The sequence below is a fragment of the Astatotilapia calliptera genome, chromosome 6, assembly GCF_900246225.1.
Source record: "Astatotilapia calliptera chromosome 6, fAstCal1.2, whole genome shotgun sequence".
NCBI lineage: Eukaryota > Metazoa > Chordata > Actinopteri > Cichliformes > Cichlidae > Astatotilapia > Astatotilapia calliptera.
The window spans coordinates 10,695,021-10,721,313 of NC_039307.1; the positions used below are offsets into that span (position 1 = coordinate 10,695,021).

The 26,293-nt window shown below is 38.2% G+C and overlaps 1 protein-coding gene across 2 annotated transcripts; it reads left to right on the forward strand.

Moving 5' to 3' along the window:
* On the forward strand, positions 1-13,510 carry slc25a10b (solute carrier family 25 member 10b). Of its 2 annotated transcripts, XM_026170249.1 has the most exons (12): positions 1-32; positions 750-969; positions 5,338-5,457; positions 7,153-7,267; positions 7,511-7,559; positions 7,645-7,686; positions 7,773-7,816; positions 7,904-7,974; positions 9,189-9,281; positions 9,570-9,647; positions 9,749-9,805; positions 10,601-13,510. In XM_026170249.1, exons 2-12 carry the CDS (start codon positions 880-882, stop codon positions 10,700-10,702), a joined length of 861 nt encoding a protein of 286 aa, XP_026026034.1. In that variant the 5' UTR covers positions 1-32; positions 750-879; the 3' UTR covers positions 10,703-13,510. The 2 variants fall into 2 exon arrangements, with proteins under 2 accessions (XP_026026034.1, XP_026026033.1); XM_026170248.1 differs by lacking the exon at positions 1-32 and having other exon boundaries at positions 58-969.
* The last annotated feature ends 12,783 nt before the right edge of the window (positions 13,511-26,293 follow it).

Here is a 26,293-nt window from a genome sequence, read left to right on the forward strand (position 1 = left end):
CCATCAGTAGGCAACGGGTGAAGTAACCAAAGGTAATATTTATCTGTCTAGGGATTAAATATTTATGTTAAGGCCTGCTATTACCCACACTACGCCTCACTTATATTTCGTTTATTTTACAGTCCTTTAAGCGTATTCTTTCTCTAAATATTAATATTTAATTGTCTGAAAAACAAACAAACACCAAACAACCATTCAGAGACACGTGTTTGGACATGCTACCCCCTCCTGCATGACTAAATTACACTTTTTAATCACCTGAAGTGGTCTCGCGTGATAAAACGTTGTCTTATATGAACAGTATCCATCACCAAACTCTTTTTTTTTTCATGGCTCGTTACCGCTTGAGTGAGAATGTCGACAGTTGTCTTCTTAAAGGGACAGTGCGACACTTCGTCTTGTTTGCAGCTGCGCAGAGGACGCCTGTCGCTTTAAAAAGCGTGACAGTTCATAGATGCAAAAGTGGGCTATGTGAGTTTTTGCTGTGTCGGGGGCTGTAGCGTTCTCATACCGCTGTCGACCTTTGGATCTCGACCCTCGGGGACAGTAGGCAGATCCGCCGTCCTCACTGACAATTGGCTGTGCTCCTCTTCTCTTGAGAACTACTGATTCCTATTACGCTTCAGCTCGAGACCAAAACACAGAAGAGATGTGGCGCGAGTGTGCGCGATGCTGCCAAAGTCCCCGGTCCTTAGCGCAGGCCCTTATCGCAATGTTTGAAGATTAACGAGGTTATCCGTGTCCTCTAGACCACCAGAGATACAGCAGCTGTTCCCAGCAGGCCACGAAGCCACCCTAGCAGCCGGACAGCGTGTCGAGTCGGACTGACAGGAAGGAAGTAACCGCTGTATCTGCACGGGACAAGCAGAGCCTGGTAGCATGACTGAAAAACGAATGTCGCGGTGGTATTTCGGTGGGCTGGCATCATGTGGAGCCGCCTGCTGCACGCATCCTCTGGATCTCCTTAAGGTGAGCGGCGTAAGGGGCACAGTAACCTTCCGCCGCGTGTGCAGGCCTTGACACATGGGTACAGCTGTTCCCAGAGGCAGTACTGGGGAACATGACATATTAGTTATTCGCGAATAGCTCATCACAGAGTGGTTTTCAGATATCATTCTGTGCTTTCAAAAGCTGCACACCTTCAGCCTTTATTAAAGACAGACAGACTTCGAGGTACCATGGTCGAAGACAGATGTGTTAAACATCCGGTCTGGGAGCCCGAACTGGGCCGTCGGATTGCTTGCCCCATCGAACGAGTCTTTAAAGTGTGAAACCTGCAGTGAAGGCATCGATTACCCCAATGTTTCATTTAAATGTACTGCTAACCCTTCGGCGGAGATGTTGGGCTTAATTACAGGAGTAAAAATGGGATGAAAATTCAAGTATTACAATATTTAAAAAGCTTGATTAAAATAAAATAAAAACGTACTATTGATTAGCTACAAAAACTACATGTGAAGATTTTTGTTCCTGTCATCTGTAAACTGTAAGCATTGTGCAGTGACAGTAGTCTCATTAAATGTGGAAAACTGAAATATATTTTGGAAATTGTATTTATCTCAGGCTGCTAATTGTTTTGTAAATGGATAAATTATACTTTTTATTTTTATGACAAATTTTAGAAGAGTGGCGTTATTGTTCAGGCCCACTCATGACACATATATGACTTATGAATTAAGATAAGTTGGGACTAGACTTCCAGTCTAGGATATACAGGTCTAATTAGCAAAACATGTTGATTACTTGAGTAAAATTATAAAAAAAGTGGTGTTACGACAGGGTGGCATTAAGTCCAGGGGATACTCCCGCCTCTCGCTTTATGGTAGCTGAGTTAGGCTCCAGCTGCCCCAAGTGTGAAATGGATAAATGGAAGAGAATGTATGTTCGGATATCAATAGATTAAGTGCAATTTAAATCACACTGAGAAATAAAAAAATAAAAAAAACTTTTGCCACATACTCTCCTTGGTGGAGAATGCAGATCTGTGAGTGTTTGCAGGGACATGCTTGTTCACTCTTGTTGATTTCGTCACATTGCTGCATGGAGAAGTAAATTTGTACATCTCTAACAGATTACTCAAATTCTTTCTTATGTTACTCCCTTTTGATTGCACAGAAAAAAGCAGCATGTGAGCCTAATAAGGCCAACTGGTCCTCAGGAAGTCCTGTGGTGTGTAATTATGTAGTTAAGGCTTGCAATTACCCCACTGCAAAAAATGCCATGAAGTGCTCTATGTGTGTTAGCTTGTGAACTGGTTGGAGATGTTTTTGAAGTGTAGCTTCATCTTCGTAGTTGGCACACAAATTATGGGAAAGATTAAAATACAAGTTTATGGCAGAGGAAAAATCAAGGCACCTTTCATGACAGTGATGAACCTTTGACCTCTAAAAGTATTATTTAAAACATAAATTATAGATGCTTCTGTTCAGTTCAGTTCAATTGTATTTATATAGTGCTAAACCAAAACAAAAGTTGCCTCAAGGACTAGTTTTCGGGAAATGATAAAAAAGTAGTCAACATTTGTCCCCCGTGGGGTTTTTGTTAGTAACCTGATTTTAGTTAGTTTAAGGTGATTTTGAGATTTATTACTGACAAGCTATTCTTGTCTAACATGATAGTCTACATTAGTGAACAACAAAGTGATTTCACTGTGAGACAATAGAGTGACTGTGCAAGTTTTTATTGTGTTGTATACAGTACTGTGGTTATTTCCATAAACTGAGGGCAAGTAATTGCAGCTTATTTCCTTGTTGTGGAAATGAAAGGGTGTGTTCTGAAAGCTAATGGTGATGCTGTTTTGCTCCATTGTTATTCTTTGTGTCAGAGTGAATTGGATCCCATGTGGGAGAATTGTTTGTTTACTTAACAAAAGTGAATTTCACTGAATCTGTTTACTTTTGATATACGGTTGAAGTGAGTCGCATTCCATGTTTGCTTGTCACTGCTTGTCTTGCTATCTTTTAGCATAAAAACAGATTTAAAGTATTCAGTCTGTTGTTCAGAGCATTGAGCGGTGTTCCACTGCAGCCTAAATATGTCATCTTTACTCCTCTGTAATAACCTTCATTCCCCCACGAGTTAAATACCATAATAACAACTTTATAGGTTTTGTAGGGAGCTGTCATTGGATAAAGAAAAGAAAGGATACGCTTATAATTAGTGCATATCATACACAAAAGAACTGGGGGTTTATTCTGTAGTTTGTAACCCAACATTAAGGCAGTTTGCGACTTTGCAACTTACAAAGCCAACGCATACCAACAAACCACATTTCCATAAACGTTAACAGCAGGACATCTGCATTTAGGAATGACGTGTATCACCAAACCCACGTCAAATAAGAAAACTGCCTGGTCATGCCCTATCAGCATACTTTTTTTGTATGTGTGTTAATCAGGAGATCTATTACACCATCAGATAAACTGTTTTTTGTTTTCTGAACCTATACTGGAGAGTTGCTAAACAAGATTTTTCTGACCTCACCTAAAAAGACAATAATTTAGCCAGACTCTTATCACCTCATCCTGGTGTAATATTTCAACACGATGAGTGTGCACAAGTGTTTCTTGGCTTGTGAATGCGTGTTGGTTCACTGATAGCTTAAGTATAGTAACCACTGAGGACAAAGCACGTACAGCAGTGTTGGCATAAACAAGGAACAGAATGGAAAAGTTCCTCAAGTGCAGCCATGCTTAAAATAATAAAAATAAGATTCCAGAAACATGCAAAATGTTGTCGAGTCCAGTTTAACTCAGCTTAAGCCGGGGTAGTGCTTGTGCAGTTAACACCCCAATACTACACCAAAAGTTTTCACTTACAAGTCATTGAATTCAGGTGTTCCAATCACTTCCATGGTCACAGGTGTATAAAATCAAGCACCTAGTCAGGCAAACTGCTTCTACAAACGGTTGTGAAAGAATGGGTTGCTCTCAGGAGCTCAGAGACTTCCAGGGTGATACAGTGATAAGCTGCCACCTGTGGAACAAGTCCAGTCAAAAAATAAATATTTCATGTTCAACTTTTAGTGGTATTGTAAGAAAGTGGAAGCTATTTGGAATTGCACCAACTCAGGCCACAAAGTGGTAGGTCACATAAAATCACAGAGCCAGATCAATGGATACTGAGATGCATAGTATACAGAGGTTTGTCATTTTCTGTAGAGTCGATAGCTACAGACCTCCAAACTTCATGTGGCCCTCAGATTAGCTCAAGAACAGTGCGTAGAGAGCTTTGTGGAATGGGTTTCCCTGGCCGAGCAGCATGGAATGGAGTGATGTAAAGCATGCTGCCAATGGACTCTAGAGCAATGGAGATATTTTCTCGAGAGAGACTAATTGTTCTTCTCCATCTGGCAATCTGATGGACAACTCTGGGTTTGGCTACTGCTAGGAGAACGGTATTTGTCTGACTGCATTGTGTCAAGTATAAAGTTTGGCGGAAGGGGGATTATTGTGTGAGGTTGCCTTTCAGGAGTGGAGCTCGGCCCTTTAGTTCCAGTGAAAGAAATTGTTAATGCTTCACCATAAAGAGACAATTTTGAGAATTTCATGCTCCCAACTTTGTGGGAGAGTTTAGAACAGCAAGACATGACTGCGCACCAGTGCACAAAGCAAGGTCCACAAAGACATGGATTAGAGAGTTTGGGGTGGAAGAACTTGGCTGTCTTACAGAGAGTCCTAAGCCCAACCCAACAGAATTCAGTACAGACTGTCAGTAGTTCTCCATGTCACTGCTGATACTTTGAAAAGCTGTGATAAACGAGATACTGAGAGCTCCAAAGTAAAACTAGGAAATGAATATTAAATTTCCCATTTGACTTGAACTGTGCTTAAAAACAGTCTGTCAGTGTAAACCAGCAGGATGGTGATTAAACAAAAAAGCGACTCAAGGAATCATAACTATTTATACATCTATTTTACTGCAGTAGACACTGACAACAGTTTCATTTGAAGGCTCAGTGACCTTCATGGTGTAATCTTGGTAATAACATAGGATTAAAGCCACATTTTGGACCATTGACCTTCTCTGATAAGAAAAATAAAACAAGTATATCTTGGTAACACATTTGGAAAACTTCTTTATGATTGCCTAAATTGCACGTATTATCATGACTTATCCTCCTCTTACGACTGTCTCATCAGAGCTTGGTGAGTGTTTTAGAGCTTTACTAATACCAGAGAATTCAGATTATACAGAGTCACCCCTTGTGGTACAAGTTGTTCTGTAAAACTAAAAGTTCGTGAGGTTGCTGTATCAGCCACAATAGACACACATTATATCAGTTTCTTCATTATTTGCTGTGTATTTACTGTGTGATCTTCATGACTGTCTGTCCAGGTACACTTACAGACGCAGCAGGAGGTAAAGAAGAGGATGATTGGAATGGCTGTTCATGTGGTGAAGAACGACGGAGTCCTGGCTCTATACAGTGGTCTATCTGCTTCACTATGTAGACAGGTATGGGTGCCTGTGTGCATACCATAGGATTCTGTGTGTTTGTGTGTGTTGTTTTCTTCATTGGTTGTTTCTCTCACTAAAACAGAGTGAGACATTTACTTTAAGCATGTAATTTGGTACCTGTAGCACATGCATAGTACTGAGATTAAAAATGTTACTATTTGAACTTACTACACTGTAGTGCTGACTATTATGTGAAGTTAACTGTGGTTGATGAATAAAATAACTGGTTTATTGCAGCAGGATATGATCAAATACGTCACTGGTGAATTGCAAGTCTATAAATGTTGCAGAGGTGTGACCACGGTGAGAACGAAGAGTTGTCAATAAAGGGTTGTTCAAGTTTAATCCTGTCAGACCGTAAGTGAACTAAACTCTCCTCTCAACCACCCTGTAATTAAAGGCGCACGCACCTAAGCCATACCAAATACACCCAAATGTTTAAATGAATTAGTAATTATGAAGTTCAAGACAATTTTGAAAATGTTTTATGTAAGTAAAATAAACTATAATATCTGTATCCATTACAAATAAAGAGAAATATTTCAAATATTTTTGTTTTAACTTTAATTATTATGGATAGAGGCTCATAAAAATCAGAAATCCAAATTATCTCAAATTATTAGCGTATTTTATTTAGAGTTTGTGTAAATTTAAACAGTAGTAGTACTGTGCACTCTATCACATTCAGCCACAGTCATGGGAAACCTGCTGACTTGACAGTTGTCCAGTTGACAAAGGTGACAAAGCCTGGCTGCAGAATGCTGTGTCGATGCATTGATCAATAGAAAGTTGACTAGAAGGGGAAAGTGTGGTATCAAAACGTCAACAAGCAGCCTGAATGACCACAACCGTGAGAGGATTGCCAGGAAAAGTAATTTCAGGAACTTGGAAAAGCTTCAGAAGGAGTGGACTGAGTCTGGTGTCAATGCATCAAGGGCCACCACGAACAAACATCTTCAGGAATGGAGCTACAGTTCATCATGAACCAGAGACAGTGTCAAAAACATCTTACTTGGGATAAAGAAAAAAGAGCTGGACTTTGGTTTAACGGTCCAAAATACTCTTTACAGATGAAAGTGATTTTCATTTTATTTCCTTGTTTTATGTCAAGGTCATACAGTCTGGAGAAAGTGCAGAGGGACAGAATCTAAAGTGTTTGAAGTCCAGTGTGTAGTTTCTGCAGTCTGTGGTGGTTTGGGGTGCCATGTCATCTGCTGGTGTTGCTCGTGGTTTTATCAGCAGAAGGACTTTAGAGGACTTCATGCTTCCTTCTGTTGCCAAACTTCATGGAGATGTCAGTATCATTTTCCCACAGGTCTTAGCACCTCTCTGTACTGTCAAAACTCTTAAATGGTGGTCTGACCATGTGATTACTGATTGACTCGCCTGATATCAGTCCTATGTGAATCCTGAAAATGAAAAAAACAAAACAAACTAAAGGTTTGAACTATTTTACTTGGGACATAATAAATGAAGAATTTATGAAAGTTCACTAATGTAAAGGCTGCTTTTAAAACTGCTTTGCTTTAGGTAGGTAGGTAGGTCTGTCCGTCCGTACGTACGTACTAGTCGATTTACAAAAGAAAACAGAAAAGAAAAAGGGGGGAAAGAACCAGAATACAAAATTTTCAATAATTAAATAAAGAATTCTTTCTCTTCTTGTCTTTTTCTTTGTTTTCTTTCTCTTGTCAGATGTCATATTCCCTCACCAGATTTGCCATCTATGAAACAGTGAGGGACATGATGGGCAGCACGAACCAGGGCCCCATGCCTTTTTACCAGAAGGTCCTGCTGGGAGCCTTTGGAGGTTGGAACATGTATTAGGAGAAAAGCTTTTATTGTTTGAAATCGCTGAGAAACAGAAGAAAACTGCTTTTACAGTTTGGGTCAGTGGTCAGTTACCTAAGGACCCAACTGTTTATAAGTTTAATGGAGTTAAAACACACACACACACACACACACACACACACACACATAAATATTTTGTTACTTTTTTCTATAACTCGGGCTTTCACAAACACGCATTCCAACAAGGTTTCTCTGCCAACAGGTTTCACTGGTGGGTTTGTTGGGACCCCTGCAGACATGGTGAATGTCAGGTAACATACAGTTACAGTTCTGTATCCAAATTACTGCAATCACTAGTTATTGAAATCAGAATATATGAAATGTGCTTGTCCCTAGGATGCAGAATGACATGAAACTACCACCAGAACTGAGGAGAAAGTGAGTGTTGTAACTCATAGTCTAAAAAGTTCGGCTTGAATGTTTTTTTTATTAATTTAATGCTTTTTTTTTTTTTTTTCCTCCAGCTACAAACACGCCATTGATGGACTTTTTAGAGTCTTCAGAGAAGGTAAATACCAAATGGGATATACTATAGCTTCATGTTTAGCTCTCACGGGTATCACGTGTGACTTCTGATTTCTATCCTGTCATGCAGAGGGCATCAGGAAACTCTTTTCAGGAGCCTCCATGGCCTCCAGCAGAGGAGCAATGGTTACTGTGGGACAGGCAAGTTACGGTAGTACAAATGTGCTCGCAGGCTACAATTTCCTATCAGGAAACATTGTCTGTATTTTTTTTTAACAATACCAATTTTAAACAATTATCACAATGTCTGAAAATGTTAGAGACCTTAATAGTTCTCGGGTCAATGATGGGCGATTTGCATCTATTTTAATTTTTATTTTAATATTGGTGGGTTATTGATGTGATATTCTTATTTCCTGATAGACGACATTATTTGTATTTAAAATCATTCAGTCGATTTGTGATCTGAAGAGTCTATTATGTGAAATTCAGTTTAAATGTATTTTCACTGCATTTAATTAATATTCTTTCACAGTCAAGGGACTAAAAAAAACTGTTAAGATTGGTGCTTAATTGATCAAAAATTTTAAATGAATTATTCAGACATGACTTAAATTGTTGGAATAATCAAAATCGGTAACTATGAAAAGTTTGATAGTTGTTTAGATACTTGAAATAATTTTGTCCAGCAATTTGCATGCATTCTAATGTCAGAGTAGCACAACCATAAACATTTCTGAATGATTTTAATTAAAAGTAACAAGGTAAAAAGGATATTTCGTCATACAGTGGACCCCATTTGTTCTTTTCTGGCTGAAAAGGTTTGTAACTCTCACTTAAATAACATTCAAAAAGCAATGTAGCGCTGTTCTAACTGCTCACGTCTAATTATTCTAAAAGTGTAATCAGAAAAATGTAAACTGTAAGTCAGAAAATGACTTACATAAAGTACATTTTATGTTCGAGACAGATCATTGAAGGTCTGCAGCAGCAAAACATCAAGCAGCATTTCTGTTGTATAGAGTGTAAGAAGAAAGCAAGAATATTTTGACAACATGCTGTGCTTGTTACATTGCATTCTCCAAGCATGACTGATCGCTGTGTAACTGTTACAGCCAGCTGTCTTAATATTTTTACTCAACACTCCCACCTGTTGACATCGTCTTTTTTTCTTGTACTACCACTAGGAGGAGCCAAACTCAAAATGTACATTTTTGACTGTATTTTGGACTTGTTTGTTTGTTTTTTGTAAAACTAAATTCTAGGATGTCACTATCTTTTGGGCAAACAGTGTTTTAAATAATCCAAATTGCAGCCAACTATTTAATTCGAAAGTGGTAGGAAATTCAGAAAGGGCACATTATTTCTTTTTACACTAACACTCATTTTCTTCCTCTTATTTTCTTCTTCTGTAGTTGGCATGTTATGACCAAGCCAAGCAGCTGGTGTTAGGAACAGGCATGATGGGAGATAACATATTCACACACTTTCTTTCCAGCTTCATTGCGGTAAGTATCTGGTTTTATTTTAGTCTAATTCAGTTGGTATAAAGTCTTGAGAGCTTTAGTAAGTAAGTGGACTTTGTCAGTTTTTAAAACTGAACGAACCTTTATCTTAAGATGCAAAATGTCTTCATCCAAGAAGTGAAGTGTCTTCACCAAGTTAGAGTTCAGTGGCTTCCTTTTCCAAGCTCTCAAGACTACCACGATCTTGATAACTGATCACACAGACATTTTGCACTCACATTTTTGTTGATTGATCTTCACTCATATGAACTGCATCTACATCATTTGCAGGGAGGCTGTGCTACATTCCTGTGTCAGCCTCTAGACGTACTGAAGACGAGGCTGATGAATTCAAAAGGAGAGTATAAAGTGAGTGGATCATTCATTATCACTTTTTCATTTCTCATACTTTCATCCCTTAATCCTGGTATTTGCTGGTATTCAGTTTTAATTAATGTCTCTGTCTTCAGGGGGTGATGCATTGCTTACGAGAAACAGCCAAACTGGGTCCACTCGCATTTTACAAGGTAAAAGACACACAAAACAAAATACATTTAAAACCTAAATGTATCACTTCAGTTATTTTACTCTCTTTTAAAACAAACATTTTAGAGGTGGTTGTATGACCTGAAATAAACTTTATCAACCTCAGAAATGTCTACGTTTTAAATTTTTCAGAAATCCCTCAGTCAGAACATGGCATATTATTTAATCTTATTTTTTGGGGGGATACTTCCCGCGTACCACTAGAGGGAGCCCATGTACAACCGGTGGTACGCATGCCACAGTTTGGGAACCACTGACCTACAGCAGCTGAGGTTAACAATGGCTGCTACCAGAGGATATAGAGACATGACAGACTTTCAGGTTTCTACTTGCTGTACTTCCGTGCATTTCATCATTTCAGGGCCTTGTATTGATTATGTTGCTGAGATCTGGTGGATGCGGGGGCAGATAATCTTTTACAGTACTGCTTATTCTTGTTGTTGCTGGGGATAATTGTTGATGACGTTGGCATTGTGCATAAACACAAACTGCAACATTTTTATGTATTAGTTTATTCAACAGGGCAGCAAAGATGAATAAAGATTGCTGCAAATGACTGAGATCACCAAGAAGCTATTTTTCATCTACAGCCTCATCTGTACCTGTGACCTCCATGAAATTAAAATAAGAAAAAAGAAATACCCTTACAAAAATAATAAATAAAATATTAAAAGCATTGTTTAGTTTATTGCCTAATCTCATGTAGGAGCTCTAATTGAATAGATTTGTTAGAGGAAACTTGCAAATAGTAATCTCTTGGTAACTTTTGTTTACAGGGACTTGTTCCTGCAGGAATCCGCTTGATTCCCCACACAGTGCTCACCTTCATCTTCCTTGAGCAGCTCAAGAAACACTTTGGCATTCGTATCATCTCCTGATTGCCCTCTGACCAGCCGCTCTTAAGCCACCCTTACTGCCTATCACTACACCCACAGTCACTCTGCTGTTCATCAAAGGAAAGAAGGGAAGGAAGGAAGACACACACAGTTTGTTATGGCTTGTGTATGCTTTCCCTCTCCTTTAGCTCTACCTCTACATTACAGCTAGTAGTTAAATTGTTTTTTTTATTTGGAGCACCAACTTCCAGTAAGGAGCTAATCCTCTTCTGATTATCCATAAATACTAATGATATGATATTAGTTAGAAATGATTTAATCAAAAAGGTCTGTAATGGGTTATTAGAATGACAGATAATAAAATTAATGGATATCCATGATCATTTTAGCTACAGATGGGTACGTGATTGTAATAATTGAATTAAGAATTGTTGCTTAAATAAGTCCTTTTCTAACCGTTGATTGTTATCATATTATACCAAGACATGTTTAGGATTTATAGAATTGTAAAATCTACTTATGAAGCTTAAAAACAAACCCAGCACGGCCTTGTCCTCAGTGTGACTCTGATAGACCGTAACAGTAAATACCAAAGCCATTACTGAAGCATGACTAAACAAGCTGTTACGTAATTCCATAATAACCATTCCAACCAACGTTAACCATGTGGGCTGTACTCTTGGTACTGATTTATTTGTTATCTTCCTTGTTGATTAATTTATATTTTAGAACTGGAAATCGACTTTTCGCAGGTTAAAGTTACATTATCGTTTACCAGATATTTTGTATTTTACTTGGTTCCTCTGTTAGCATTTCACTCTCAGATCAAGAGAAGATAAGGACCAGTCTTGCTAATGCTGCATTTTCTAAGTGAGAAGGAAATTAGTGGAGAAAGTGTGAACCAGAGGAGGAGGCTGTTAAAATCCTAATGAAGATAGAGGCTGTTTTGTGCAGAAGCCCTCGTGGCAAATTGAGGGCTTTGCACATTATCTAAAGTCTTAACTCTCCTGTATTTGACTAATTGGAATTTCTTTTGCCAGAGTAATCTTTCTTAATTTGTTATTTTACTGGGGGAAAAGTGTTTTGCAGTACTAATTTTGGCCACTAGAGGTATCTCTATTCCATGTTATAAATAAAACTAAAGGCCCTCATGTTAATTTCAGCATTTAGTATAAACACGAGGCACTTACATTGTGTGTTGGCACATTTCTAACATTACTTTTATGAATTTCCTTTGGATAGAAATGCATCATAGCTCGTTAGGGGTGTGTTGGGTTTAACTTGAAGTAAAATGGGTCTAAATCACCACCTTTTCTTATCTGATACAGTCATCAGTGTTACTGTTCTTTGCACTCATTCTCACATAAGAGTTTATATTCCATTCAAAACACAGGGACAACCTCTTGACCAAAAATCGTACTGTACAAACACATTGTGAATTTGGGGCAGATTAAAAAAAAAACAAAAAAAACAACCCAAAAACCCCAAAACAGTTTTACCTTCTAACACAGTCTGTTTTCTTTCATCTGTTCTCCCATATGAATAATATTAAATATAGAATATCACTTTTTTTTTCTTTTTCCTGCCTGTTCTTAAGTCATAAATCAATACATTCTCATTCACAGGTGTCAGATAAAGCACTACTGCTAGTGCTGCAGAGATACCCATAAAGTGTCCTTTTGGCATCTGTCCCTTTATGCACTGGCTGAGGCAATATTAGGTGCTGAGACATAATGGGTCCTCTTTTAAAGGGCGACAAAATATGCTTTCTGAGGTTAAAGGGGATGTGAAAGAAGTCACGAGTTTGTCACCCAGGAGACTGCAGTTCGCGCCACATTTCAGAGCTCGGTGTCTTCCACTTCCTTCTTCACATTTCAAAAGAAAATACATTTCTAAGCTTTTGCTTTTTTTCTAAATGCTATCACCCACTGGTTACATCTAACCATCAAAAACTACTTGCTATGGAATGATCACACTTTTTACAAGATGACCCTTCACATCATTAACACTCTACATTCAAGAATAAAACTTACCACGTACATTCAGATGTGAACGGAGTAGTTTGTTCATCCTTATGTGACAAGCTGGGAACGACAGCCACCAACTAATGCCATAATCAGTGTGTCAGTACATCAATGCCAACGGACACTTTGTGCGTATTGTGTAAAATGACTGCATTTGAAGCCTTGGGAAGGAGAATGAGTTGCTTTAACACAGGAGTGACAAAAAAGAAATAGACCACCCTTTTAAAAATCACTGGATTTTTTCTTTATTTCTGTCTGACTGGCTTCTCAGAGCTTCTGTAGTAAAATTTTCAATAACCACTTGATATCTTACAATTCTTTTTAAATCTATAAAGATTCCTGTGAAGAACTGCTGTAGCATTCTTTAATCCTAGTGTTTTCTCTAATTAGATGCATGTCAGAGTTTGTCTCAGGATGCTTCTCTGTTTTATGAGATGACCCTTGAAATCATTATGATTGACCTGCTGCTTAGAAACACATGCTGTATGTTAAAGCATGTTCTAAAAGTAAAGTTCTGGTTAGCAACGTTAATGTCTTATCCCAGTTACTGTTCTGTGACAACTTTCACTTCGGTTCAGAGAAATGATGCATCTGAAGTGCTTTGCCTGCTCTGTTAACAGAACTTGTAAAGTCATGTTGCCTTAAAGTGTCTGTCCTGCAGAGGGCAGCATAGAAACGTGTGAAGCGTCATCCAAGTGTGCATCCAAGTAACCCTGCATCTTCATCCTAGGATGAACTGTGAAAAAATGAAACTGGAGGATCAGTGTGATGAGTTCTGATTTAGATTTTAACAAATGTTTTTTGGAATTAAAGTACTAATTTAAAATTGGTGTTTTGTATTTATTACATTATAGTAAAGCTTTATTTTGGAACAAAATTAAGGTGCTGTTAGTCATGCCGTATTTTTTGTGATGATTATTTTTGACATTTAATAAATTAGCTGCAGACCCACTGGGCTATATTAAGTCTATGTCATAAAACAAACAGGGTAGTCTTTGTGTTGATGCTTTTTCTTGTGCCATAGGCTCACACTGTGAAATAACAGTGGCTGTGATTGTGAAATAACTTCATCTTCAGGGATTTGGCCTCAATAGAACAAGGACATAGTTTAATGCCTCTCAACACCCCCACCCCGAGGCTTTAGATCACTACTTCCTTTGCACAATTATGTGGTTAAGTTATTATATTCGGACATAATCATTAACGAACGAATTAATCTAGGTGCCCTTTACATTAATAATACCATCCTTCACAGTAGTGATTATGATCTTTAACCTCTGCGTTTTCCCTGCTCACGTACATATTCAAGAGTGTTACTTTTCCACAGCTATGTAAGCCATCTGTGTGTACAGTGGTGACAAAAATCCTTATTTATTTTCAGGAGGCCCATCACTTCATTAGCTCTCAGTCAATAAACACTGTTCCTCACAAATGTATTTGTTCAAAAAAAAGATTCAACATTTTGACTAAAGTACATTTTGTACAGGGCATTCAGTACTTCCAGCATCATCCAGGGATTCGAGGTTTGTTCTGTGTCCAACTGTTGTCATATTATTTATTTTTCTCTTTGGGGAACAGCAGATACTTATGATAAATGAGTCTTTCTAAACAGTCAATTTATATTTTTTTTAGCAATTCACTCATTTGTATTCTGTATTTCTGGCTTTTCATTCGTGTCCAATTTATTATACTGTTGTGTTATGTACCTTCTAGGAACATTTCCCCAATTGGAGGACATAAAGTACAGCATCTATTTTTCTAGCAACAATGAAACTTGATGGAAGCTACACAGGGCGAGAGGCAGGGTACACCGTGAACAGGTCGTCAACCTGACACGGGACTAACAACCTGGCTGTAGTTAAACCTTTACTCAAAAAGCCATCTCTAGACCCAGCAGTCTTAGCTAATTATAGGCCAATCTCCAACCTTCCTTTCATATCAAAAATCCTTGAAAGAGTAGTTGTCAAACAGCTAACAGATCATCTGCAGAGGAATGGTTTATTTGAAGAGTTTCAGTCAGGTTTCAGAGTTCATCACAGCACAGAAACAGCTTTAGTGAAGGTTACAAATTATCTTCTTATGGCCTCTGACAGTGGACTCATCTCTGTGCTTGTCCTGCTAGACCTTAGTGCAGCATTCGATACTGTCGACCATAATATCCTATTAGAGCAATTAGAACATGCTGTAGGTATTACAGGTACTGCGCTGCAGTGGTTTGTATCATATCTATCTAATAGACTCCAGTTTGTGCATGTAAATGGAGAGTCCTCTTCACACACTGAGGTTAATTATGGAGTTCCACAGGGTTCAGTGCTAGGACCAATTCTGTTTACATTATACATGCTTCCCTTAGGCAGCATCATTAGAAGACATAGCATACATTTTCACTGCTATGCTGATGACACCCAGCTCTATCTGTCCATGAAGCCAGATGACACACACCAATTAGTTAAACTGCAGGAATGTCTTAAAGACATAAAAATCTGGATGGCCGCTAACTTTCTGCTTCTTAATTCAGATAAAACTGAGGTTATTGTACTCGGCCCTGAAAATCTTAGAAATATGGTATCTAACCAGATTCTTACTCTGGATGGCATTACCTTGGCCTCCAGTAACGCGGTGAGGAACCTTGGAGTCATTTTTGACCAGGACATGTCCTTCAACGCACATATTAAACAAATATGTAAGACTGCTTTCTTCCATTTGCGCAACATCTCTAAAATTAGAAATATCCTGTCTCAGAGTGACGCTGAAAAACTAGTTCATGCATTTATTACTTCCAGGCTGGACTACTGTAATTCATTATTATCAGGATGTCCAAAAAACTCGCTGAAAAGCCTTCAGCTAATCCAAAATGCTGCAGCAAGAGTACTGACAGGGACTAGAAAGAGAGAGCCTATTTCTCCTGTTTTGGCTTCCCTTCATTGGCTTCCTGTTAAATCCAGAATTGAATTCAAAATCCTGCTCCTCACATACAAGGTCTTAAATAATCAGGCCCCATCTTATCTTAATGACCTTGTAGTACCATATCACCCTATTAGAGCGCTTCGCTCTCGCTCTGCAGGCCTACTTGTTGTTCCTAGAGTATTTAAAAGTAGAATGGGAGGGAGAGCCTTCAGTTTTCAGGCCCCTCTTCTGTGGAACCAGCTTCCAGTTTGGATTCGGGAGACAGACACTATCTCTACTTTTAAGATTAGGCTTAAAACTTTCCTTTTTGCTAAAGCATATAGTTAGGGCTGGACCAGGTGACCCTGAATCCTCCCTTAGTTATGCTGCAATAGATGTAGGCTGCCGGGGGATTCCCATGATGCATTGAGGTTTTCCTTTCCAGTCACCTTTCTCACTCACTATGTATTAATAGACCTCTCTGCATTGAATCATATCTGTTATTAACCCCTGTCTCTCTTCCACAGCATGTCTTTATCCTGTCTTCCTTCTCTCACCCCAACCGGTCGCAGCAGATGGCCGCCCCTCCCTGAGCCTGGTTCTGCCGGAGGTTTCTTCCTGTTAAAAGGGAGTTTTTCCTTCCCACTGTCGCCAAAGTGCTTGCTCATAGGGGGTCATATGATTGTTGGGTTTTTCTCTGTATCTATGAAGCGCCTTGAGGCGACTTTTGTTGTGATTTGGCGCTATATAAATAAAATTGAATTGAATTAACAGAGAAACAGGCTGACATTTACACTCACGTTCACAACTACGGGTATTTTAGAACCACCAATTAACCCAAATCTCAGTAACTACATGTCTTTGCACTGTGGGAGGAAGAGGAAGCTGGAGTACATAGATGGAGCATATAAAATGAAAATTAAAAAAGCATCTAAAATGGATCCTTGAGGGTCGCCACAGTTATTGGAAGCTGAGGATGATGAGCAGTTTCCTATTTGGACAATAAAGGTTCTATCTTTAAGCTAAGTTGGAAATTGGTGTCGAGCGTATCCATCAACAGTACAAGAGTCAGAATCAACAGTGCACAGATAGATTCATTCAGCTAGGAGGGTTGGTTTTCTGGAATTTAAGTGGAGCTATGTTGTTGATTATAATGGAGCAAGACATGTTAAAGAGAGTCATGAGATACTGCCTGATTGTGTAAGAGGCATCTATGCTAGATTTTTGAAGGCACAGAAACTTAAGAGTAAAAGCAGCTGGAATAATGAAACAAGAAAGGGATTGTGGCTGGAATGTGGCACGAAGCGTAGACTCACATGCAATAGCCTGAGATACAGATATCAACAGTTTCAAAGTTAACAGAAATGCCAATAAAACAAGATCTGCTGTGTGGCTCTGCTGATAGATGGGACAGATCTACTAAACATACTGTGAACCACAGTATTAGCAAATATTAAAATCCACTAAAATTAAAAGACTGAGTGAGAAATCATCCAAGATAAATGCTCTGAAAGCTCTTGAATAAAGTAACTATTCCCTTTCATTTCCATAAAAGAAAATAAGCTAAGGATAAAGGACTGATTTAGATTCTGTGACAGTAAACGCATCACTTTTTTAAAAATGAAAATTTGAAGAACAGTTTTGAATTTTGTTTTCATAAGATTTCAATTCACTTTGGACCAGTAAGTAAAATTATTAATATGCAAAAGACTTTGAAAGAGGTGACAAAGCTACAGAGGATTGTCACTAATTTAAGAGCTGCAGAAACTTAGTGAACAGCAGTTTTCAACAAACACATTAAATACATTCCATTCAACCATAGGCAGTATGAAAAAAGATGGACATAGCTTCTGGGACTGAAAAATGAAGCCAATGCAGGACTGCCTTAAACTTGCATTCTTTCTAATGGCCTGGAGAGGTTGACTCCTCTGGTTCAAATAGAGGTCAATCTATATAGAATCTTTTGCTGTATGACCTCAGTAAATACTTTCCTGATATGATTTCATAATTTGAAACTTTATTGAATACGCCGTAGAAGTCATTTTAATTTTGTTGTGTCCAACATTAGAGTAAACAAAAGAGGATAAAATAGGGGATGTTTTTGAGCAGGCCTACCTTGTGACTGAGAAGTTTCCTCCATATCATTATGACGCACCCGCTGGTTTTCTCCATGAGATTAAAAAGCAAAGCTTGAGTCTTAACGAGACTTCACTAACAAACGAGGGCAACACACATAGCAAAATTTTAACTTTAGCTAATACAAAGTTAAATGCAACTGTCAAAGGAATAAAAATCCAGTGCTGCTTTTATTTACTCGCCTCTGTTTATCACATGCATCACCTGATTTCATTCAGCAGTGATTTGGCTTATAGACCGTTATGATAGTTTTAGAACTCTGAGGATGGATGAGACAACAATTACCCACTTTTCTGACCACTATGTTGCTTTAAAGGCCAGCTGCGGTTCAGTTTGATCTCAGCATGGTCAAGAGCTCAGTGAAAAGTGATTGCGGGTTCTGGGCTGAGTCTAGATGGAGGAACAGCAGGAAATGATATTAACTCAAAGGTCACGGTGAAACTCTGGCGACAATGAAAGCGATCTAAGAATGAAAGTTTTTCTTCCATGTTACTTGGCACTCGGTAACTCATCTGGTAACACAGTCCACACCACAAATATTCATCCCTCAACCTTTGTGGCTCTACAGGGTTAGCGGTTCAGTAAAAGTAGATTGTAAAATGATGGTTATCTACTGATTGTTATAAATTTAATCATGTTTTCTGACTAGATCACTTGATGATATTGCTTGTCTTCATCCTAAAAAAACCTCTTTGGTTACACTGGGCTTATATTTGCAGCCATTACTGATGATATCATGCACTGAGTTTTGTTGCATTTGGTTCAGTCTGAGCACACAGAAGTCTCCTGCACCACTGCATTCGTGTTTCTTCCACCGGCACTGAAATCATCAATAAATGTCAGGTTCCACCAGCAAACCATACACACTCAGTAACAGAAGCACCACCATATTTGACAGATGAGGTGTTGCTTCGGGTCATGAGTTGATCCTTTTTTCTTACTCTTTCTTCTTTCTGTCATTTTGATCGAGATTTAAAATTTTGGTTCAATCCACAGGACTTTGTTCCACAACTCTACTGCTTTCTCTCTGGTTTTTGTTATTTTCAACACCTTGGCCTTCATGTAACCTTTCATTCATCTGCATTGCATTAATGATTTTTTTTTCTTTTTCCCTCAGTGTCATTCACAAGGAAACATGAATGCTTACATTCAGCATCAGGTACAGATACCCAATAGGTCTTTAATGCCCAAGTTTTTGCTTTATTGAAAGATAACAAAACAAATGATTAAATAAATAAGCAGAAACAAGAGGCAGTAACTATAGATTAATAATTACAGGTCACAGCTAAATAAATGGCAGTAAGGGATATGTCCCTCCTGATAACTTTCATCCTCACAAGTCCTTTCACTAACACACTGTGACCCTCCCCATAGTTATGTAATAACTTTAATTCCCATCGCAATCAAGAAAGTTCATTTAAGTCATTTAAGACTACTCGTATGAACAAGAAATCCATAAACCAGTGATGCCGACTGTATAATAACTCTGAGATAATAATGAACCTTTTTTTTTCCCTCAGTCACAGTCAGTGATGTGTTGCTTTAAGATGTTCTGATTAGACATACCAACATCAGGATTAGCGTTCAGTAAGTCCAGTCTGTTTAGCTGTAGATACAGTGGATTTGTCTTTTTGTGAGCACATCCACAAAAGGCTTTTTAGATTTTGTTACTAAAGAGAAAGGCAAGCCAAAAACCAATGGTGAAAAGCAGATTAAAGTTGTCTTCAAAGCACAGTGCTGTTCTGCTTACAGTAAGAATTGGGTTCATTTTATTTTTCTTGTTAATTTTTTTCTTACTCTGTTTTATTTATTCTTCCATTTCAGGTTTGAAATTATAATGAATTACGCAAAGCATAACTTTATTGCTTTATTTCTGAAGTTCAGTGGTTTAGCACAGCTCCAAATGTCTACCATTTTTAATGGCCGTTTGCCATTTGAAAATATATCCACTCAGTTCACATTATTTAAGTTGCAAGGCCATAACATCTTCACCACAAACACTCTGTAGGACCTGATCAATAGATTGGATGACAGATGTTTCAGTTCTTTGGTCATATTTCCTTTTACATTAGCAAGATGGAATGAGGTGCTTTGCACATACGAGCCGTCAGGCTCTAACAACATTCATCTCAAGACTTCTGCCACTGGCCGTTGGATACAATGAGGTCCTTGCAGCTCAGCAGCAGCTAAGATCACACACCAATTAAAATAGATAGCACACGCTATTGCGTTAGTAATATTTTTAGAGACGGAAACAGCACTACCCCAAGAGCTTCCTACACTTTAAACTGCACGCTAAAACTCATGCTCTCCAGTCAAGGAGATAGCATGTATTAACTGTAACATCAGTAAGTAAAAGGTCTTACATTACTTCAGCTCTATTTTAATGCCTTAGGACGTGTAAAGTACTTCATCATATAGTAAAAAGAAATAATATTAAATCATTAGAAATACAGAATATTCCTGTGAAGAACACAAATCTTGGATGACACGTACTTAAAACCTCTCTGTGATTGAAAATGATGCTACTGACCTTGGTGAAGGCAGATGGCCAAACACTCATTCTTTAAGGTTCATTTAGTATGTTATGTATCACATGATGTTAAATGTACATAGTTGATCATGCAGGTTGACAGTTTTTTTGAATTATGAATGTGACCTTCTCCTGGCTTTTAGCAGTTTACTAGGTTTATTTTCTCTCTCTGTCCTATAACTTGGTTTTCAGCAGTTGTAGCAGACACCTGCTTTTAAATGAAAAGCTCAAAAAACCCAGTATGCAATATCTGCACTGCTAAACAGAATTTAAGCACTGAACAGATACTTCCCCAGGTCTTATTAGACATCAACTGAGCTAAAAGAGAAATAACATTCAGTAACACAACTTAGTGTATAATCATCAGGTATATCTATGCAGCTATTCATTTGTTTGGATCCAGATGATTTTTTTTACCTAGCTATCCAGCTCCACGGGTTCATTTGGAAAATGACATCTTTCATGGTTCTGCCTGAATTGAAAAAACATGATCATGCTGCACAGAGTCGCTCTCCACCACACCTCCTCTGTAATGTTGACCCAGACTCACTCTGCATTCCTGCCACAGATCAAAAACAGCGTCAAGGGTTTCAAGACAAATTGTCTGAGTTTGGTGTTACTATTAGTCTTCTCTTACGTGACACATTTAACTCTGACTGTGTGTGTGCATAAGGAGGAACTGGTGGTGAATCATATTGGTGGTGGTGGGGGTGAGTGAGAGCCTCAGGAAGGATTAGAGGGATTGTGAGAAAAGACAAAAAGGGAATCCATCTCTTGTGGGTGTGCTATATATGTGCATGTCTGCTGGTTGTTTAAAAGAATACTGAGGATTCATCGATGCATATTTCTGACTATGCTATTAGAATTAAAGGTAGCTGAAACAATTTGTATCTGTCAAAAGTCAATCGTTAACTTTTTGATTTTGGATCTGTGCTTTGCTTCTTCCACAGCACATTTCCTTTATCTCTACATTTCCTACTCAGAGTTCAGGATTTTACTTTCATGTAGTCAGTGTGGCTGTAAAGTGAGCTGTGGTAAAGGAAATGTGGGCTTGAGGAATATCATAACATTCTAGGGCATTAATTCAATAAACCGGATTCCTCATTCATGCAGAAAAATATGCACAGGCAAGAAAAGAGAGCACAGACAATTTCCATATATGCATATGATGAGTTTGTTTGGGTTATATTCATCACAAGCAAATTTAATTGGAACTCCATAGTAATAATAATACCTTTAGCAACTCAATTAGTTTTTAATGTATTTCAAGAAACTTCCAGGAGAGCTGGAAGTTGGGCTCAACTTTCAGGAGGGTTGAAGCCCAAAAAAAAATTAGTTGCAGGACTTTAAAAACATGAAATCAAGCAGCCATCTTGGTGGGAAATATGGTTCATTGATGCCTTGGAAGTTTGAAACAAAATTGAATAGAATCACTTAAAATGAAAATGCAAAAGATATATGGAGCATTTTATATGCTTATATTGGCTTTAACACTTTGATATATTTCATCAGTATAATTTCTTTGATAAACCACTTACACTTACACACCAAATACAAATAGGAAAATGTGCTATAACCTCAAAGTGCCTTAAAATGATTTAATGCAGGTTTTACCACATACATCTTTTCATCTGCAAGTAAGTATTGATTACTTGCAGAGGTGAAAATAGAGCATGATAAAGTGTTAACACAAAGATGCTAGAGAGTCACTGCATCAACTGCAGTAGCTACAGACATTACAAATGGGGCAAAGCGTAGAAGGGCAGAATACAACTTAAAGTCATGTGCCAAACACAAGAAAATAACTGTGCCAGTCACAAGATCCTCACTGCCTACGACTGAAGGAAAGTTTTATCAACACCTCAAAATACAGCAAAAAAGAAAACCAGCTGACTCGACACCTCTGGCTGTCCCAGTTTATGTTAATTGATGTAGTACTGTATGACATTAAAGTCATGAAGACCCAAAGTCTTTCTTTTCTTTTCTTTTTTAAATTTGACATTAGGTGCTCATAAAAAGCACAAACCCATAATCCATAATCCATAACAGCAATCCCATACTGAGGATGTGTTTTAGTAGGATGCTATTAGATAAGCTGTAATATATCACAGACATTATTAATTTATATCTTCTTTATCTTTTCAGAAGAAAATGTTTTCATTGCTACAAACACATAGACTTAAGGGGCAGCATGATGGTCTGGTAGGTAGTGTAACTCCCTTACAGTAAGATGAACCTGGGTTCAACTCCACCATCTTCCTTGGCTTTTCTGTGTGGAGTTAGTGTTTGTGTGGGTTCTCTCGGGGTGCTCTGGCTTCCTCCCACAGTCCAAAGACAAGCAGTTAGTGTGGTTAATCTGTGATTTTAAATTGACCATAGGTGTGAAATTAAGTATGAATGATTGTCAGTTTCTCTGTGTTGAGCCCTGTGACAGCCTGGAGACCTCTTCAGGGTGTACCCTGCCTCTTACCTAAGGCAGCTGGGTGGGGAATTGGAGTTCATTATGTTTGGTTTAGTTAGGTTTTGTGTGTTTTACCCCTTTTCCTGTTTTTGTGGGCTGATCAGCCACTATTTAAGTTTCCCCTTTGTCTCGTTCAGTTGGGTCAGTTTGTCTGAGTTATCAGTTGTGTTGTTAACTTTGAGTAGAGTTTTGTTAGTTTGACCTCTTTTATGGGCCCAAGATTTTGATTCTTTTTGCATGAGTTAACCAATTATGTTTTTTGGGTTAAATAAAAAATCATTTTTTGGACCTGTGCCTAAGTTTCCTTCACTGCTCGGTCCATCACACCGCTTTGTAGCTTTTATTTGAAAACCAATGCCCAGCCAAACAGCAGTCTCATGCTCCATCACTATTCCATAACAGCCCACAGGTCATATACTGATGCAGTATAGCCTGATGTGAGCAGGATAATAGTTACAAGTGAGTTTGGAGTAAAGTGGTCTTCATTTTCTGCAAAGGCCCAAACTTTTAAGGTCTCTCCAATAAAAAATATATTTTCACACTTTTTAAGTATTGCAATTAAATTGCAATTAAATTTTCTGTCATCCTTAATCCAAGCACTTTCAGAGTTTTTCAGCGCCTTGTGGTCCTAACACTGGTTTGGAAGCCAATTAGTTACTAATAGTCAAGTGGAAATTTGACTTTTCCGCACCACATACATGGAGAATGGATCATCTAAGTGACCTCAAATAGTGGTTTCCACGAATTGGTTAAACTTTTGAAAGTCACAATATTTGTCTAGTAACTGAATAAGGAAGGGGGGGGGGGGGGGGGGGGGGGAGTTATCCTTTTGTTATGTTCTCTCTTATAACTTAACTGGTAAAGTAACAACACCGTTTTGGTTGTTAGTAACTTACTTTAATAACCATGTTGTGGGAACGCACAGGCATATCAATGCGCACATGCACCACACTTGGTGTTCTCTACTTTACACAGAAAGTAGTACCACAAAACTATAAACTGATTTTACTAAATACATAACACCTTCTTTTGTGGAAAAAATGTATGAGACAAATTTTGATTCAAAACAGAGCATGTCTGGAAGGGGGGGGGGGGGGGGGGGGGCAGAGAGGGACCGATGTCATAAATAAATGATTCTTTGTTCATTGATTAAACTGCTCTCAGCTGACTGGAAACTAGATGTTTCTGGGAAATATTTTTTACACGTTAATCATTCAGCTTCCAACTCTCTGTGAACCTAAACATTCAATTCAATTTCACAGCTTGAATAACAGTTTTTTTTATCATTCGTATTGCAAAAAATAAAACGTAAAACACTGCTGCTAGTATTCGTCCTTGCCCAGCATACGTTTGAGAATCGTGCTTTAAGATGAAGCTTTAGCAGCTCAAGGTCAGAGGCAACACTTACTGATTTGCACCACCTACAATACGAGGAAAGAGGAGGCAGACTGAGGAAGAGGAGAAAGACAATAATGTCTAACATGAAATAAGAGGCTAACTCAGAAAAAAAAATATTCAGACATATCTGACAGATTTATGAAGCTTTTTTGTGACTTTCATGCAAAGGCTGTGGCAGCTGACGGCAGGCTTCTCAGCTCAAGGTCCTGCCATGTGATTTAAAAAATAAGCCTCATCGCTCAAACCCATTCCAGAATGATGAATCGTGATGTGACTGGGCTGGATTTCATTCCTCAACTCTTATCATGGTTAATTAATTACCACGAGGAATTAAAGTGACAATCATCAGAAAACAAACGATTTTAATGGCATAATGTGGAAAAGAAAATTCAGGGAGTAAATTAAACTGGCAGATAGTCAGACATTTTTAAAATCTCTGTGTTTAAACCACTCATTTGGAAGAATAAATGCGCTTCAGTGTACTGTAAATGCTTTTGTATGCACAACAACATTTCGGTTCGATATGTCTTCCTTCTGACGTACTTATTACTCTGCCAAGCAATGTTTTCGCTGCTGTTTGTCTGTTTCTCTTGAAAATTGATTGGTAGCGCTCAAGCCTTCTACAGCAGACCCCTCGCTGGTCAGCTAAGTTTTGGCACATTTTACTTCTTACTGCTTCATTCTCTGTACCATATTGCTTCATTCATTACTCCAGTCTATCCGTGCCTCATGGCCCATTCATTTTCCCCCTGAATCATCGTGTTATCAGTTTAAAATTCACATGGCGGCTCTCTCCTGACCAGCATCACCGATGCCAACGTACAGCACTCACCTCCTCTCTTTACTTTCTGTTTATCACTGTCTGTAAAAAAAATAAAGGCTGCAAATGTTCAAGAGAAATGAGCAAAATTTAATGCTAATTTGTCATTTTTATGAGCATCATCTGTGACAAAAATGTCAGCAGTTGAAACTGTATGTCCTTTTTGACACAGAAGAGGCAAATTTTCTTTTAAAATGAACTGAACTTCCATTTAACCATATTTTCATTTTCCTGATGGTTGAGGACCCTGTGTTACTGCAGGCGTATAGCCAGTTTACAGAGCTGAAATTGAAGAGACGGGATAATAAACATGGTTTCCAGTATCATTTCCCTCATGAATCTTGTTGCTTTATCAGCATGTGGGTTTTCTACATGACCCCCACTTTCATGCTTCAGTGGTCTCAGTCGCCTACAAGCATGTTATCTAACTTGTTTCTGTATTACCACATGGTGAAATTGTTTTTTGAAACAGCTTATTTAAAAAACTTCTGTATGATATAAAATATGAAAACTGATATTGTGTCATTACCTATTCTCTACACTGCCAAACCAAAACTGCCTCATGGACATTCAGGAAGGCAGGGAAGTCAAAGGAATAGCTGCAGACATACTGTCTGTAATAAAATAATAAGAAAACATGTTCATTATTATATTAGGCTCTGGAATACCTAAATAGATTACTTTTGTTTGCTATAGTTATCAATGATGAGCTCAATATCATGAACAAAGTCTTTGAAGTCTTGTTTTATTGTACACAAAAAAAAACCCCATGTAACGTCTTCTGTGTAAAGAAACAAAGGTCAAAAAGAGAAACGAAAACCTTGCTCATATCACACGTTTGCCACACGTTTGCCACAGAACCAAGCAGGACAGCGCTGTCCTTTGATTGGTAAATGCCACGTAAAAGTAAATGCTTAATTCAAAATGCAAACTGACATTTAATATTTCTTACATATAAACTTCTGTCAGAATTCTAATGTAGTGCAGATGTTTAGGTTGTTGTCTAAGTTCATTTACTCTTTCATATATCATGCAACAAAACACAAATCAAATGTCATTTTGGTTGCTTTTGATATTTGACTTTTTTCCACTCTTTTTTACTTCCTCAAGCTGTGATCAACTCCTGGGAGTAGAAAAGTCTGAGCAGTTTCTCAGCTGCTCTTATGAATGCATTGTTCTTAATAGAGAAATCAGATGAGCTATCAGAAATCTTTTGAATTCACACCCCTAATATCCTATTCCTGCTGGCACCCATTGGAAAGGGCTTCCTGTGGTATTCTATATACCATATACTTGCTATTTTCTTTTTCTTTTCTTTTTTGTTCTCTCGTGTTGATGGGTAAATTATGCTTTGTCCCATTCAAAGTATTTCTGT

Bases quoted from the DNA above. Each gene is read 5' to 3' on its own strand.
- slc25a10b (XM_026170249.1), top strand. From the start codon at position 880: ATGACTGAAAAACGAATGTCGCGGTGGTATTTCGGTGGGCTGGCATCA. The intron at 7,817-7,903 runs GTAAATACCAAA...CCTGTCATGCAG, and splicing joins TTTTAGAGTCTTCAGAGAAG to AGGGCATCAGGAAACTCTTT. The intron at 9,282-9,569 runs GTAAGTATCTGG...CATCATTTGCAG, and splicing joins TTCTTTCCAGCTTCATTGCG to GGAGGCTGTGCTACATTCCT.